This window comes from Furipterus horrens, unplaced genomic scaffold (genome assembly GCF_987537825.1).
Source record: "Furipterus horrens unplaced genomic scaffold, mFurHor1.1.pri manual_scaffold_11, whole genome shotgun sequence".
Classification (NCBI taxonomy): Eukaryota; Metazoa; Chordata; class Mammalia; order Chiroptera; family Furipteridae; genus Furipterus; species Furipterus horrens.
In genome coordinates this window covers 57,346,984-57,359,112 of record NW_028327181.1, presented here as the reverse complement: position 1 = coordinate 57,359,112, position 12,129 = coordinate 57,346,984, and the positions used below count along the sequence as shown (strand labels likewise).

Here is a 12,129-nt window from a genome sequence, read left to right as displayed (position 1 = left end):
TGCCGGTGTTGACTGCAACGTCAAACCGCCTTAGGGACTCCGGCTCCGGATTTTCTGTCGGGGTTTACTCCCTTAGCCTTTCCCCTGAAGAGGTATGCCGCAAGGCAGCGGAGGTTTTTTGGAGTCAGAGTTTTCCTTCTCTGATGTGCCCTGACTGGAAGATCGAACCAGCGACACTTAGCTCGCAGGCCGACGCTCAATCCACTGAGCCAAACCAGCCATCACAGATACTAATAGTACAATTACTAGCATGATGTTAAAAAAAAGTATGCAACCAGGAGTTTCCCATATGAAAAGGCTGAGAAACATAGGCCCAGTTCAAGTTTCTTCCATGAGGCTGCCCTTACTGTTTCTTAATTAAATTATAAAAATCTTATAAGGATCAGAGATCGAACCATTCTGCTTTTTCAAATCCTATCATTCTGCCATATTTACTTCATTTAAGTGACAGAACTATGCTGCCACCTGAAATTTTGCTCAACATTGTTCTTTTATATATATTCCTGTCTCTTGTTCATTTTACCTACCACATTCCACAATTTATCCATTACAATCATAAGACATTTGATTGCTCCCAACTTTTTTTTGCTATTATAAGCAACAGAACATTGAATATTCCAAACACTTCCTAGGCACAGGGTTTTTAACCTAGAAATGAAAATGCTAAGACAAAGTTTAAGTAATTGTTCAAAGTCACACAACTGATAAAAATAGTAGTCAGGGAGCTACACAAAGATAGTCCCCAAAGTCCATGTTCTTAAGCACTAAATGATAAATGACATGGCACTGCCAGTGATTGATCAATTCCTAAGCAATATGTACACAAGGTTCATTCCCTTCATTACAGAATATATGGCTCATCCTTCTAAGTCTTAAACAAAACTATAAAACAATTTCTTTAATGAGAAAATTTCATTAGCCAACTCTTCATTTTCTATATCCTCTCAAGGTAAAGCAATACTACAAAATACATATAGTCTTACGATTCTCCAAATTTTTTACACCATTGCCAGTGGTAAGAAACAAAACAGCATACAAACTTCAACAGACTAGCCATTAGTGATAAAAGAGTAAGAGATAAAAGAAGTTGTACATTCATCATTCACTAATACAAATTTATAAACATGATCACTCAGTGCTATCTGGGTCTTCGAGACTTTCTTTAAAAACCTACTGCTAACTCCTACCTGAATTTTTTATTTCTGTAAACACGGGTGGCTATACACACTACTTGATAATCAATAGTCTGAACACAGCAGGTATATCACACTTGTTTTAGAATGTCTTTCATAGAAAGTCTCAAGAATCGATTCTTAGCAGCACTAGAAAGATGAACAGAGAAGTAATAAAAACTCAATACTGAGGTGGAGCAGGGGTTGGGAGGAGGGGGCAAGGGGAGGCAAATGGGGACATCTACAATAGTGTCAACAATAAAAATTTTTTAAATTTCAACACTGTGTAAAGATAAATATAATGATAAAATTAACACTCATGGTAACTTATCAGTCTCAAATAAAGTAATGCTTAAATATACCAGCTGATTACATAAATTGTGAAGAATGTGGACTGCCCTCTAGTGACTAAATGAAAGCTAATGCCACCATGAAATATCACAGCAGCTTTTAAAGAAGTTTAGTACAGAGTTAATTCTTTTATTATTACATAAATTATCTAATTATTAAGTGGTGAATTAATCACTTAGGCCTGGGTACCATCTAAGCCCACATCAATTTACTTTCAGTCCTGTATTCACTCCCACCCCCACCCCCATTATCAGCCTCTCTTTCTCTTCCTAGGCAGTTACTGATTTTAAGTTTTATGTATTCACTCCCAAAAGCACTCCTCAAACAACTGCCTGGCCCCTACCCTCTTCAGTCCACTGAAATAACTGCAAGAACACCAGTAATTTCCTTACTGTTAAATCAACAAACACTACTAAATATTTGACTTTTGATACTTGATTCTTAGTAGCATTTTAGGAAGCTTATTTCTACAAAACCCTTCCTCTCCTTACACCTTCCTAGCTAACTTCCTCCGCCTTTCTCAGGGTCCAGCCTCTCTCTATTCCCTAAGCAAAGGCTGGTGACCTCCCTACTTCAAGCAGCCATGGGCAGCCCCCAAACCCCCAGTCCACTTTTTATGTTATAGACATTTTAAAAAATAAAGTTATTAAAACACATTTTTGTGGCAGAAATAAAGTACAAGTAAACTGAGGGAAATAAGATCCATAATCCCAAAATTACAATACTTAGTAATTCAACGCACATCCTAAAATATAAATTTAACTGATAACTCCTGATGTAAAATTTCTCAATGGCGATGCTTTGTCTTTAGGACAAAAGATAAACTCAAACTTTTAACATGTTTTGTACATGTCAACTAGCCCTCAACTCCCTACCCAACCTCATTTCTTCCACCCCTTTAGACCCACTTTGCTTAGATGCCGTACCCTTGTGTCCCAGCCCTTTCTCCAGGCCCTGTGTGCACTCTCCCTATGAAATGCTTAACCCCTAGTTGCCCTTCCACTTACCCCCACCACTCACTGTCAGTGCCAGAATATCTGTCTAAATTAATTCTTACCTTGCTGTTGACAGCCCCAAATCTCTTCCATCCCAGAATAACTAATCTAAACCAGATGTGGCAATCTCATTCACCTTGCCAGTTACAGGGTAAGGAATGAGCAAGTCACTCAATTCTGACAAATGAGACAAGAAGCAGAGTCTGCTGAAGAAATTACCTCTCTTCTTTCTTTGGGTGATATTCTGAAATTCTCAAAGCTGCTATTAACCATTTTGTGTCAGGACAACAAATTATTTAAAGTATTCTAAGGCAGTTAAAATCAGATTTCATTGCTTGTAGCCAAAACGCCTAATAGCTACCACAGTTACTAACTCTTCGATTCCATTTCAGACATCTTTTCCTCTGGAAAAAGTTCCCTGATACATTCAAAACCTGCCATGTTCCCAATAACTCCTCATAATACCTCAGGCTCTATCCATCATAGCTATCACCAAAGGGTACTAAGTGACTATGCAATGATCTGTTTTGTCTTCTCAAATACTACCTCTCTGAAAGCAGTGACTATTACATGCTCCCAGCATCTAGGATAAGAGAGCTCAAAAAATATGTAAGAACTAAATGAATGAGTAGCGTAAATGCTGGTGTTATGCTTCCTTTCGCAACCATTCTAAGTAGGATACTGCCAAAAGGGAGAGCCTAAACTCAATAAATCTTAGGCGGTAAATCTTAAGCCTCTTTTTTGAGGGCTTTAAAAACAATTTTATAACTTCCAGCACATGAATTAGAAAAGATCATTAATTAAAAGAAATCAGATCCAGGTAATTGTGGATGACCATTAATTATAATGTCTGTCAACTGCATTAAGGCTTCACTACTCATAGGATGTTCAAAATACCAATGGCAATGAGGTTAAACTACAGCACAGGTGCTGTCAGTGCTCTCTTTCATCAGGAAAGGTCGGTGCGCAAGCAGCTGTCAACTGTTCATCAGTAGATCCACACTCCAAAGGAGCTGCCGCAAATGCTTCTGCTACCCACATCTCATACCTAACGGCCAGCACTTTTTAAATGTATACTGAAGGCCAGAAACAGGTTTTTATTGGTGGAAATAATGGTCTGTTAATTAGTAAAATGAGTATTAAAAAGTGGTTATCTTTGGTGAAACCGAAGGTACGCAAAATATATGGACCAGCTAATAATATTTAGAGATACTTGCCACCACTGCAGGAAAAAGGGAAAGAATTCTGTGAGGTACTTAGAGATGAAGCTTAAGCCTAGATGCCTAACCAATCTTCTATGAAAACAATGTCAGTTTAGAAAAATTTCTTTCATTTTCTCCTATCAACAGTAAGAGTAACACAGTTATATCAATGCAATACACCTTCATGCAATGCATTTTGATTAAAGAACCTAAAAAATAGACCTGAACTTTATCAGGCTCATAAACCAGGTTATATGTATGGTTTTGTGTACAAAATTTAGTTTAAAAAATCAGCTTTCAAATAATATTAAGGCTGTGGGGAAATACTTCTAGAATGGTTTTCAATAACTGTTATCTACCAAACTAACACAGTGGTTATTTTAACTTGAGTTATTTTAGTTTGCAACAATTACAATGCAAACATACCATTGGGAAATACAGCAACAAAATTTTTGATTCGCAATACGTTTGACAAAATTTTTTTTTCAAGACTACTGTATAGAAAACCCAAAAATCCACACTACAGCTCAACTCTGTATATCATATACCAGTCTACTCTGGTTCAGAAGTAGCTCTGCATTTTCTTTCCATCATATATTTTATGGGGTGAAAAGGAGTTACCATATTAGAACACCTAACATGAAACCACCCGACGATCAGGAAAACATAAGTCTGATGCATCCAAATGCTCGCCTGCTTAATACCATTAAGAACCACCGTTGAGTGAGGAAGTGTAGTCTCCAAGAAACTCAGATCTAGATCTGTCCCTACTGTCTGTTGGCTGTATGGCTTTGAGAAGGCCACTGCATTTTTTTTCGATACCTCAACTTCTACAAAAAATATGGAACTTGTACCAATCAGATACAAGGTAGTCATGATCCCTCTTATAGAACAGTAAATATTACTAAGTTTAAGTTAGTCTGTAAACACTTGGAGCAGAAAACAAGACTAGAAATGTATTACATGAAATATTTAAGAACTTCCATCTCTTTTTCTATCGCTCTTTGATACCACTACATTCTGTTGCCTGTCTTTACATCAGTTAATAGTGATTAACTAAAAATGACTAAGTGAAACAATCACTTTTAAAAATTGGGAAAAGATGATCTTGAGTTCATTTTAGGGTGAGAACATCTTGGTTCTAACCAATATTCTGTGGGGACCCAATTAGAGAACCACTAAAAACTAATGATCCTGAAAGTTCTTTCCAGCCTGCTTAAGACACTGATATGTACACTATGCTCTGTATGAAATCTCCCAGATTAATAGTATGCTTTAATTAAAATGACAAAATGTTACAAATGATAAAGCATTCTCTTTAAAATCATAATGTTCCCTTTGGAGGCAAGGCAGGAAAGCACAAGGGAAGGGATGGAGAAACATTTCAATAAAGAGTTTTCTTCTTCCCCATCCTGACAAACCAATTCAATTTCTGGGATACAAGTTCAAAAAAAAAAATATTATTTACATATAACTTCACATTATAGATGGTTTTTCTAGAATAAATTTATCCCAGGTTTTGAGAATATCTGAATTTCTGAAAATATTATATATTCAAGAAAGCAACAGGTTTTAGACATTAGGGTTTCAAGCAGGACATAAAAACCCTAGACATGATCATTCGATACAAATCATATTAAACAAAGCCATTTCACCTGTTTTTAAAAAAAAGTTTTTCAGTTTGCCAAAATAGTTCACATTTTAATTAATTAAAAGAGCTCCACTGTACTTACTAAAGTGTGTCTGGAGGACCAATAATAAGGACTTCCCATCGGTACAGATCATTGTCATCTATTAAACCTGCTGAAAAGCCTTCCACTGGATTTTTGTTGAGTTCTGTGGAGAAAGAAAAATTTAATTAAAACTTTAAAATTAAGGCACATAATTTCCACCTAACAGATAAATTACAAAACTTGAATATACACCTCATTAATTCTAAACTATTACGTGGATATACATGGATCCATTAGGAAAACGCTACCTGATGACCAAAGCATTTCCAGCTCTTTTAACACAAGGAAGCAATGGGTAAAGCAAACTGCCCAGATCAGCTTTTACTGCCCTCTTACTTCTTTCTACCCCTTCTTCCCTGGTTTCCAGCTAGGTTCTTACCACCATTCTAAGTAGCTCTTCAGTGCTGTAGACAGCTTGTTAAAATGCAGATATCCAGGGCCATCCCTAAGAAACTGTTTCAGAGGGAAATTAAACCAGTACTTCAAGCAATTCTTATGCTGTGATCTTTTGGGTGCACTTTCAGAAATACCAAGAGTGCCTACCACCTTTTCACTGGAATTTCCTGAGCTTAACCAACCTTCATTTATACTATTATCTGTATATCTATATGACAACTCCTCCATAATCTTGGGGATACACACCTACAGTTGATGTTCATGTGTGGCCCATCAGACTCTGAGCACAGAGAGAACAGAGAGGCTCCATGTGTCCTGCCTGTGTGTGTTGACCCCTCTGCCAGCCACAACTTCCAACACTCAGGAGCAGCTTAAGAATAATACCTGGAGCCTATAATCATAAGATTTTTCTCTTCCAAAGAGAGTGGCTCTGGCATAAATGGAGGATGATGGAGGCTGGGGACAAGAACAGAGGCAAAGGACTAGTGAGGTTGGGAGACACAGGCCAAGAGTGGACCTTAGAAGAGCAAATGAGGAGTGCAAAGTCTAATAGTTGCTGGAGACACAAGGCTTACTGTAATAATGACTTACTGATGGTGGGCATCATGTAAGGAATTTTTTTAACAGCTTTAATGAGGTATAATGTGCATTCAGTGAACTACACATACTTAAATTATATAATTTAATATTGATATATGTATACACCTGTGAAGTTATCACCACAACCATGATAGTATGTAAGTATGAATATATATCAATAACTAGGAAGCTCAGACATGGAGCACTGACTGGCTGAAATTGGAAGTAGAAACAAAGCCCACGCAAGAGGAGAACAGCTCAGGAAGAACCTGCTGGGAGTCGGAACAGGTTTGTAATTCTCATAATTCTTGCCATGCTCTTCAAGGAGCTTAGTCTAATGATAAAAGTAAGTATACTACAACTGAAAGTGCTATAAAACACTGAACAAAAAGTGTGTTGGTAACTGAGAAAGATATTAATTTTTTTTGAAGAATCAGAGGTGGTATTATTTCAACTAAAATTTAATACCCCAAAATGCCAGTGAAACATAGAGAAAGCCCAAGTGAGTTTATTTCTATTTAAACATGAATGGCTTCTTTTCTCAAATTTTAAGGGGAGATTTTTTATAAGTCTAATATTTTTTCCTAACAGGCAAAGTACACTTTTATAAATAGCTTTAAGTCAGTACTGTATTTCATAAAATAAGAAATGCAGTTTTACTTTTAAATAGCTATTATAAGACATAAGAAGATACTGAAAATTCAAACATAGGAATTACATTTTAATCTTATGTTGTGTACGTATACAAACACCAATTGCTAACTACAGGAAGAGCTGACAGTCCCACTTTTACTGTCAATTAAGGGACAGGGTAGAGCACAGACAACTGCAAAACAGGCAGTTATTTTCCAAACAGAGTTATCTCATTTCCAATCTTTATCCAAATAAACACAGTGCATTTCTCCAACACTGTATACAAGAGTCTTGTGGAAGATTCTATAATTTAACTAGAAATCACCTAGTTGTTGAATTTTCCATAAGAAGTTTAGGGGTGTTTTATAAATGCAGGTGGGTAAACTCTGAAATTATCAATAGCATACATGCTCAAAAATTACCCTAGGATATTTCCATAAAGTGTATCATCACTTCTCACTTTTTCCAATACATCATAAGTTCTTAAAATCGTTTGTACATTCTTTCTATGCTCTTCTTCCATAGGAGTAATTGTGTCCACTGCTTGTTTCATGTTAAGTACAGTAGTCCCTCTCTATATCGCAGTTCACTTATCGCGGCCTCACTGTATCGCGGGATTTTTAAAAATATTAATTTAATTATTTATCGTGGAATTTTGCAGTACTGCATATGTTGTTAAAGTTACGTAGGTTTAAGAGTGTAAAATATGCTTAAGAACATAAGTAGTGTTTATAAAAGTGTGGAAAAGGTTAATAAGGGAGTGGGAAAGGTTAATAAGGGACTGGGAATGGTTTATAAGTGTGTGGGAAGGGTTTATAAAGCCTTAAAATATATATAAATACAAAAATAAATGTAAGGTTCCTACTTAGCAGATTTTCACCTATCGCGGGGGGTCTAGAATGTAATACCCGTGATAAGTGAGGGAATACTGTAACACATAAGGCATGTTGAAGAATGCCCAACATCTCACTTTTGTCATGGTTTTTGTTCCTAGCATGAGTCCACAAAGGTCTACACGCATGGATAATCAACAGGTTTAATTTACCTATAGCTGCAGATCCTTACCATACCTTTACGAATGTCTCCTTCAAAGTCCAGTTCAAGTAACACCATCCTCCATGAGGCCTTCCCTATGTAATTTACCAAATAATCTTCTTTGACTTCTGAATTCCTATTAATTATATTTTGAGTCGAGTCTGCACTATGTCACCTGGCCCTTAACTATCAGCTTCTGAATTTCCACAATGTGAAGTAAACATTCCAAAATTAGTACAGGAGTTTGGAGGGGCAGAAAAGAAGGGCACCTTATGATCATGAAGAGACAGAAAGGGCTTCTAAAAAGAGGAGACATCTGAAACAAGACAAAGGATTTGGGTGGGGGGAGGTGCTAGAGTTAGAGGAACATATACAAAAACTTGAAATATGGACATGAGTATCCGGCTAGAACAAAGTGAGGGGTATTAAGTTGAAACTCGACAGAAGGGCTGAATAGAAAGAGCCTTTGTAAGCCATGTACGTCTAGACTTTATCCAGAAGGCTAATATGATAAGCCTCTGGGTTTGTGTTTTGTTTTGTTTTTAAAACAATGAGGTAACCTTGTAAGATTTACAAGTTCAAAAACCAACTTAGAGGTGTGTTTAAGATGACACAGAATAAGGCCATGGTGATGACAAAGAAAACAAAAAAGAAGTTAGTAATCTTGGAAAGTGTGCAGTATTCCCTCACTTTAGTTTAAGGTACATAGTGGGAATAATGGTGAAAAACAGGGATATTTAGGAGATAGAATAATCAAACAAGTCTGGTGATATGGAGGTTAAAATCACACACAATTCTTCAAAAAATTAAACACAGAGTTCCACTATAACCTAGCAGTCCCACCCTTAAGTATATACCCAAGAGAAATGAAAACAACTGTCCACATAGGAAGTTGCACACAAATCTTTAGGGAGCAGTATGACTCATAATTGTAAAAAGGTGGAAACAACCCAAATGTCCATTAAATGAATTCATAAACAAATTATGGTATATACATACAATGAAATGATATCAGCCACAAGAAGGAAATTCTGATATATATCACAACTTATACAAACCTCAGAAACAACAGGGTAAGTGAAAGTGACCAGACACACTAAAGTCACATAGTGCGTGAGTCTGATATAGCCAGAAAAGGCAAACGCACAAAGGCAGAAAGCTGAACGGAGGCTACCAATGGATGGGAGAGCGGGTAACGGAATGTGAGTACTTAACAGGTATCTTTTTTTTTTTTTAATGTTTTATTGATTATGCTGTTACAGTTGTCCCAATTTCTTTTCACTCTTCTCCCCTCCACCCAGTGATCCCCACTTCCGGTTGCCCCCCCCTTAGTCCATGCCCATTGGTTGTGCATATAGTTCTTTTCAACATCTTCCTGTCTACTCCACTCCCTCCTACTATGCTTAATTCCTGCATCATCTCCCTCCCTTTCCCCCTTCCGCCTCCCGGCTGACCTCCCCCTAATATGTCCCCCATACCTATGATTCTTTTTCCAATCTCGTTGCCTACTTAGCTTGCCTTTGTTTCGATTCCCTAGCTTCTGTTGTTGGTTGTTGTAATACAGTTTTCATTTTAGTGTTCATAGTCTTGATACTCCTTCTCTTAAACAAGTCCTTTTAACACTTCGTGTAATAGTGGTTTGGATCTGATGAACTCGTTCAGTTTTACTTTGTCCGGAAGCACTTTCTCTGCCCTTCAATTCTGAATGACAGCTTCGCTGGATAGAGTAATCGTGGTTGTAGGTTCTTGATTTTCATTACTTTGACTATTTCTTGCCAGTCCCTTCTTGCCTGCAGAGTCTCTTTTGAGGAATCAGCTGATAGTCTAATTGGGACCCCTTTGTACATAATTCTCTTCTCTCTTGCTGCTTTTAAGATTCTCTTTATCTTTAATTTTTGACATTTTGATTATAATGTGTCTTGGTGTGGTTCTCCCTGGGTCCAGTTTCTTTGGAACTCTCTGTGCTTCCTGGACCTGTAAGTCTATTTCCTTCCCCAAGTTAGTGAAGTTCTGCCTCATTATTTTTTCACATAATTTTTCAATTTCTAATTCTTCTTAACCTTCAGGCAACCCTATAATTTGGATATTCGCTCTCTTATAGTTGTCCCAGAGGTTTCTGAGCTTCTCCTCATTTCCCTCACTTTTTGTTCCCTCTTTCTGCACTGGTTGACTGTTTGTTCCTTCCCTACGTTCCAATTTGTTGATTTGATCCTTGGTTTTCCTTCCCTCACCACTTGTCTCACATGTGTTTTTGTTCATTTCAGCAGGACTAGCCTTCATTCTTTCCGTCTTGATTAAGTCCTGCTGTTAGTTCTGTAAGCTGTCTTATAACTATAGCTCTGAACTGAGCCTCAGAAAGATTATCTATCTGTTCATCCGTTAACTCATGTATTTGCTGTCTGGTCAGCTGCGTGATTGGGATCTCTAACATTATCCCTGCCATCCTGAAAGGTTTGTTTACCTTCCCTTCTTGGGCGGGGCTGTCATACCTCCTACGCTATAGGGGGCAGAGCCCTGTGCACTCATCACAACCAGGAGACCCTTCTCACCACGCTGTGGTGCTTTGTGTGGGGGTTGGGGGTCCAAGATGGATTCCTGCCGTTCACTCTCCACTGAGAGACCGGGAGCCTCCTCCTTCGTCCCCACGCCCTCTGGGCCTCACAGTCCGAGGCAATGGGGGTCTGCCTTCCTCAGCGTTGGAATCACGAGTTGACGCGTCTGGACTACAGCTGGAGGTGCTCCCCTGGCGCTTCTCACTTCCCCTTAAATATGGGCATCTGTGCTTACCGCTGTCCACTTCTTTATAACTTCACAAGTTGGACTTTGATGTAGCTTTATTTTCTGGAACTTCTGGTTATTTCTGGTTTTACGGTGGTTGTATTCCTTCTTAGTTGTGGAGGGAGATGCACGTGTCAGTCAGTCTAGGCCTCCATCTTGGCCAGAAGTCTGGTATGTGTTTAATAGGATGAAAAAGTTTTGAAACTAAGAAGAGATGGTGGTTGCACATTGTGAATACACTAAATACCACCAAAATGCACACTTAAAAACAGCTACTTGTCTCAATACACACCTGAGTTTGTTACAGATTAAGTTGTTTTTGTTGGGTTTTTTTTTTTGACATTTGTGAAAACTGTTTCTGGTTGCCAAAAGTCAGATTATCCTGGCCTTCCTAGGCTCAATTCCCACAGAGAATAATAAGGAGCTTTTCACACTAACGTAAGTTTTACCTTCTGCTACTTTTTAAGTCCAACTTTTTAGGGCTTTAAGATTTAGATGTTCTTAGATGGAACATTAAAATTTTGTTTTGCTTGAGGAACCAAGGTTGCCTTGGTATTATTGTGTACACAGGGTGGGGCATAAGTATATTTACAGTTATTCATATGGAAAATAATACAATAATTAATAAATAATAATACAAGAATAAGTTGTGTTTTGTGTACTCCCAACTATAAACCTACTTTTGCCCCACCTGCATGTACACCATTCTTGTGTAAAAAAATTTATACCTCAAAGACATTTCAAGTAATTTAACAGAAATGCTGGTAAAGTGAGTTGAATGGTATGGCATAAATACTTTCAATGACTAATCACATACCTAAATGTTATCCAACTGCATTAATAAATGAGTTCAACAGTCCTTTGGATGATTCAAAATGACCTAATTTTGCCCTGCTCCCCCCATGGAAACAGATATCTCTTTGCTTGTACTTGTAGTGTTCATTGTGCTTTTCCTTATTTTTAAATTTTTGTGACACCCTGAGAAGTGCATATTGGAAACTAAAAAGGTATTTTGCAAGCAATTTCTGTAAACCTTTCCGGCAATAATATTCCTTTATATTTTAAATTAAATCTCACATTAGGAGGAAAATTCAATAAAGAGAGCTAAGTAAAGAATCTAAGCATTTCTGCTGTTAACCATTGGAAATGATTCACTTTCTGCCCTTTAATGAAAACTTACATTTCTCTTATCAGTTTTGTATTCTGCAGTTGTACCCTAGTCAATATCCAGTAATGTAGCTGATATATCAAGCTG

General features: G+C 37.5%; 1 protein-coding gene across 1 annotated transcript in view; it reads right to left on the bottom strand.

Annotated features, from left to right (window-relative positions):
* UBE2G1 (ubiquitin conjugating enzyme E2 G1) overlaps window positions 1-12,129 on the bottom strand; it is a 103,990-nt gene that overhangs the window by 25,804 nt on the left and 66,057 nt on the right. Inside the window, exon 2 of the mRNA XM_090291526.1 lies at window positions 5,454-5,556. Coding sequence (XP_090147652.1) covers window positions 5,454-5,556 — 103 coding nt within the window. The remainder of the gene's footprint in view (window positions 1-5,453; window positions 5,557-12,129) is intronic.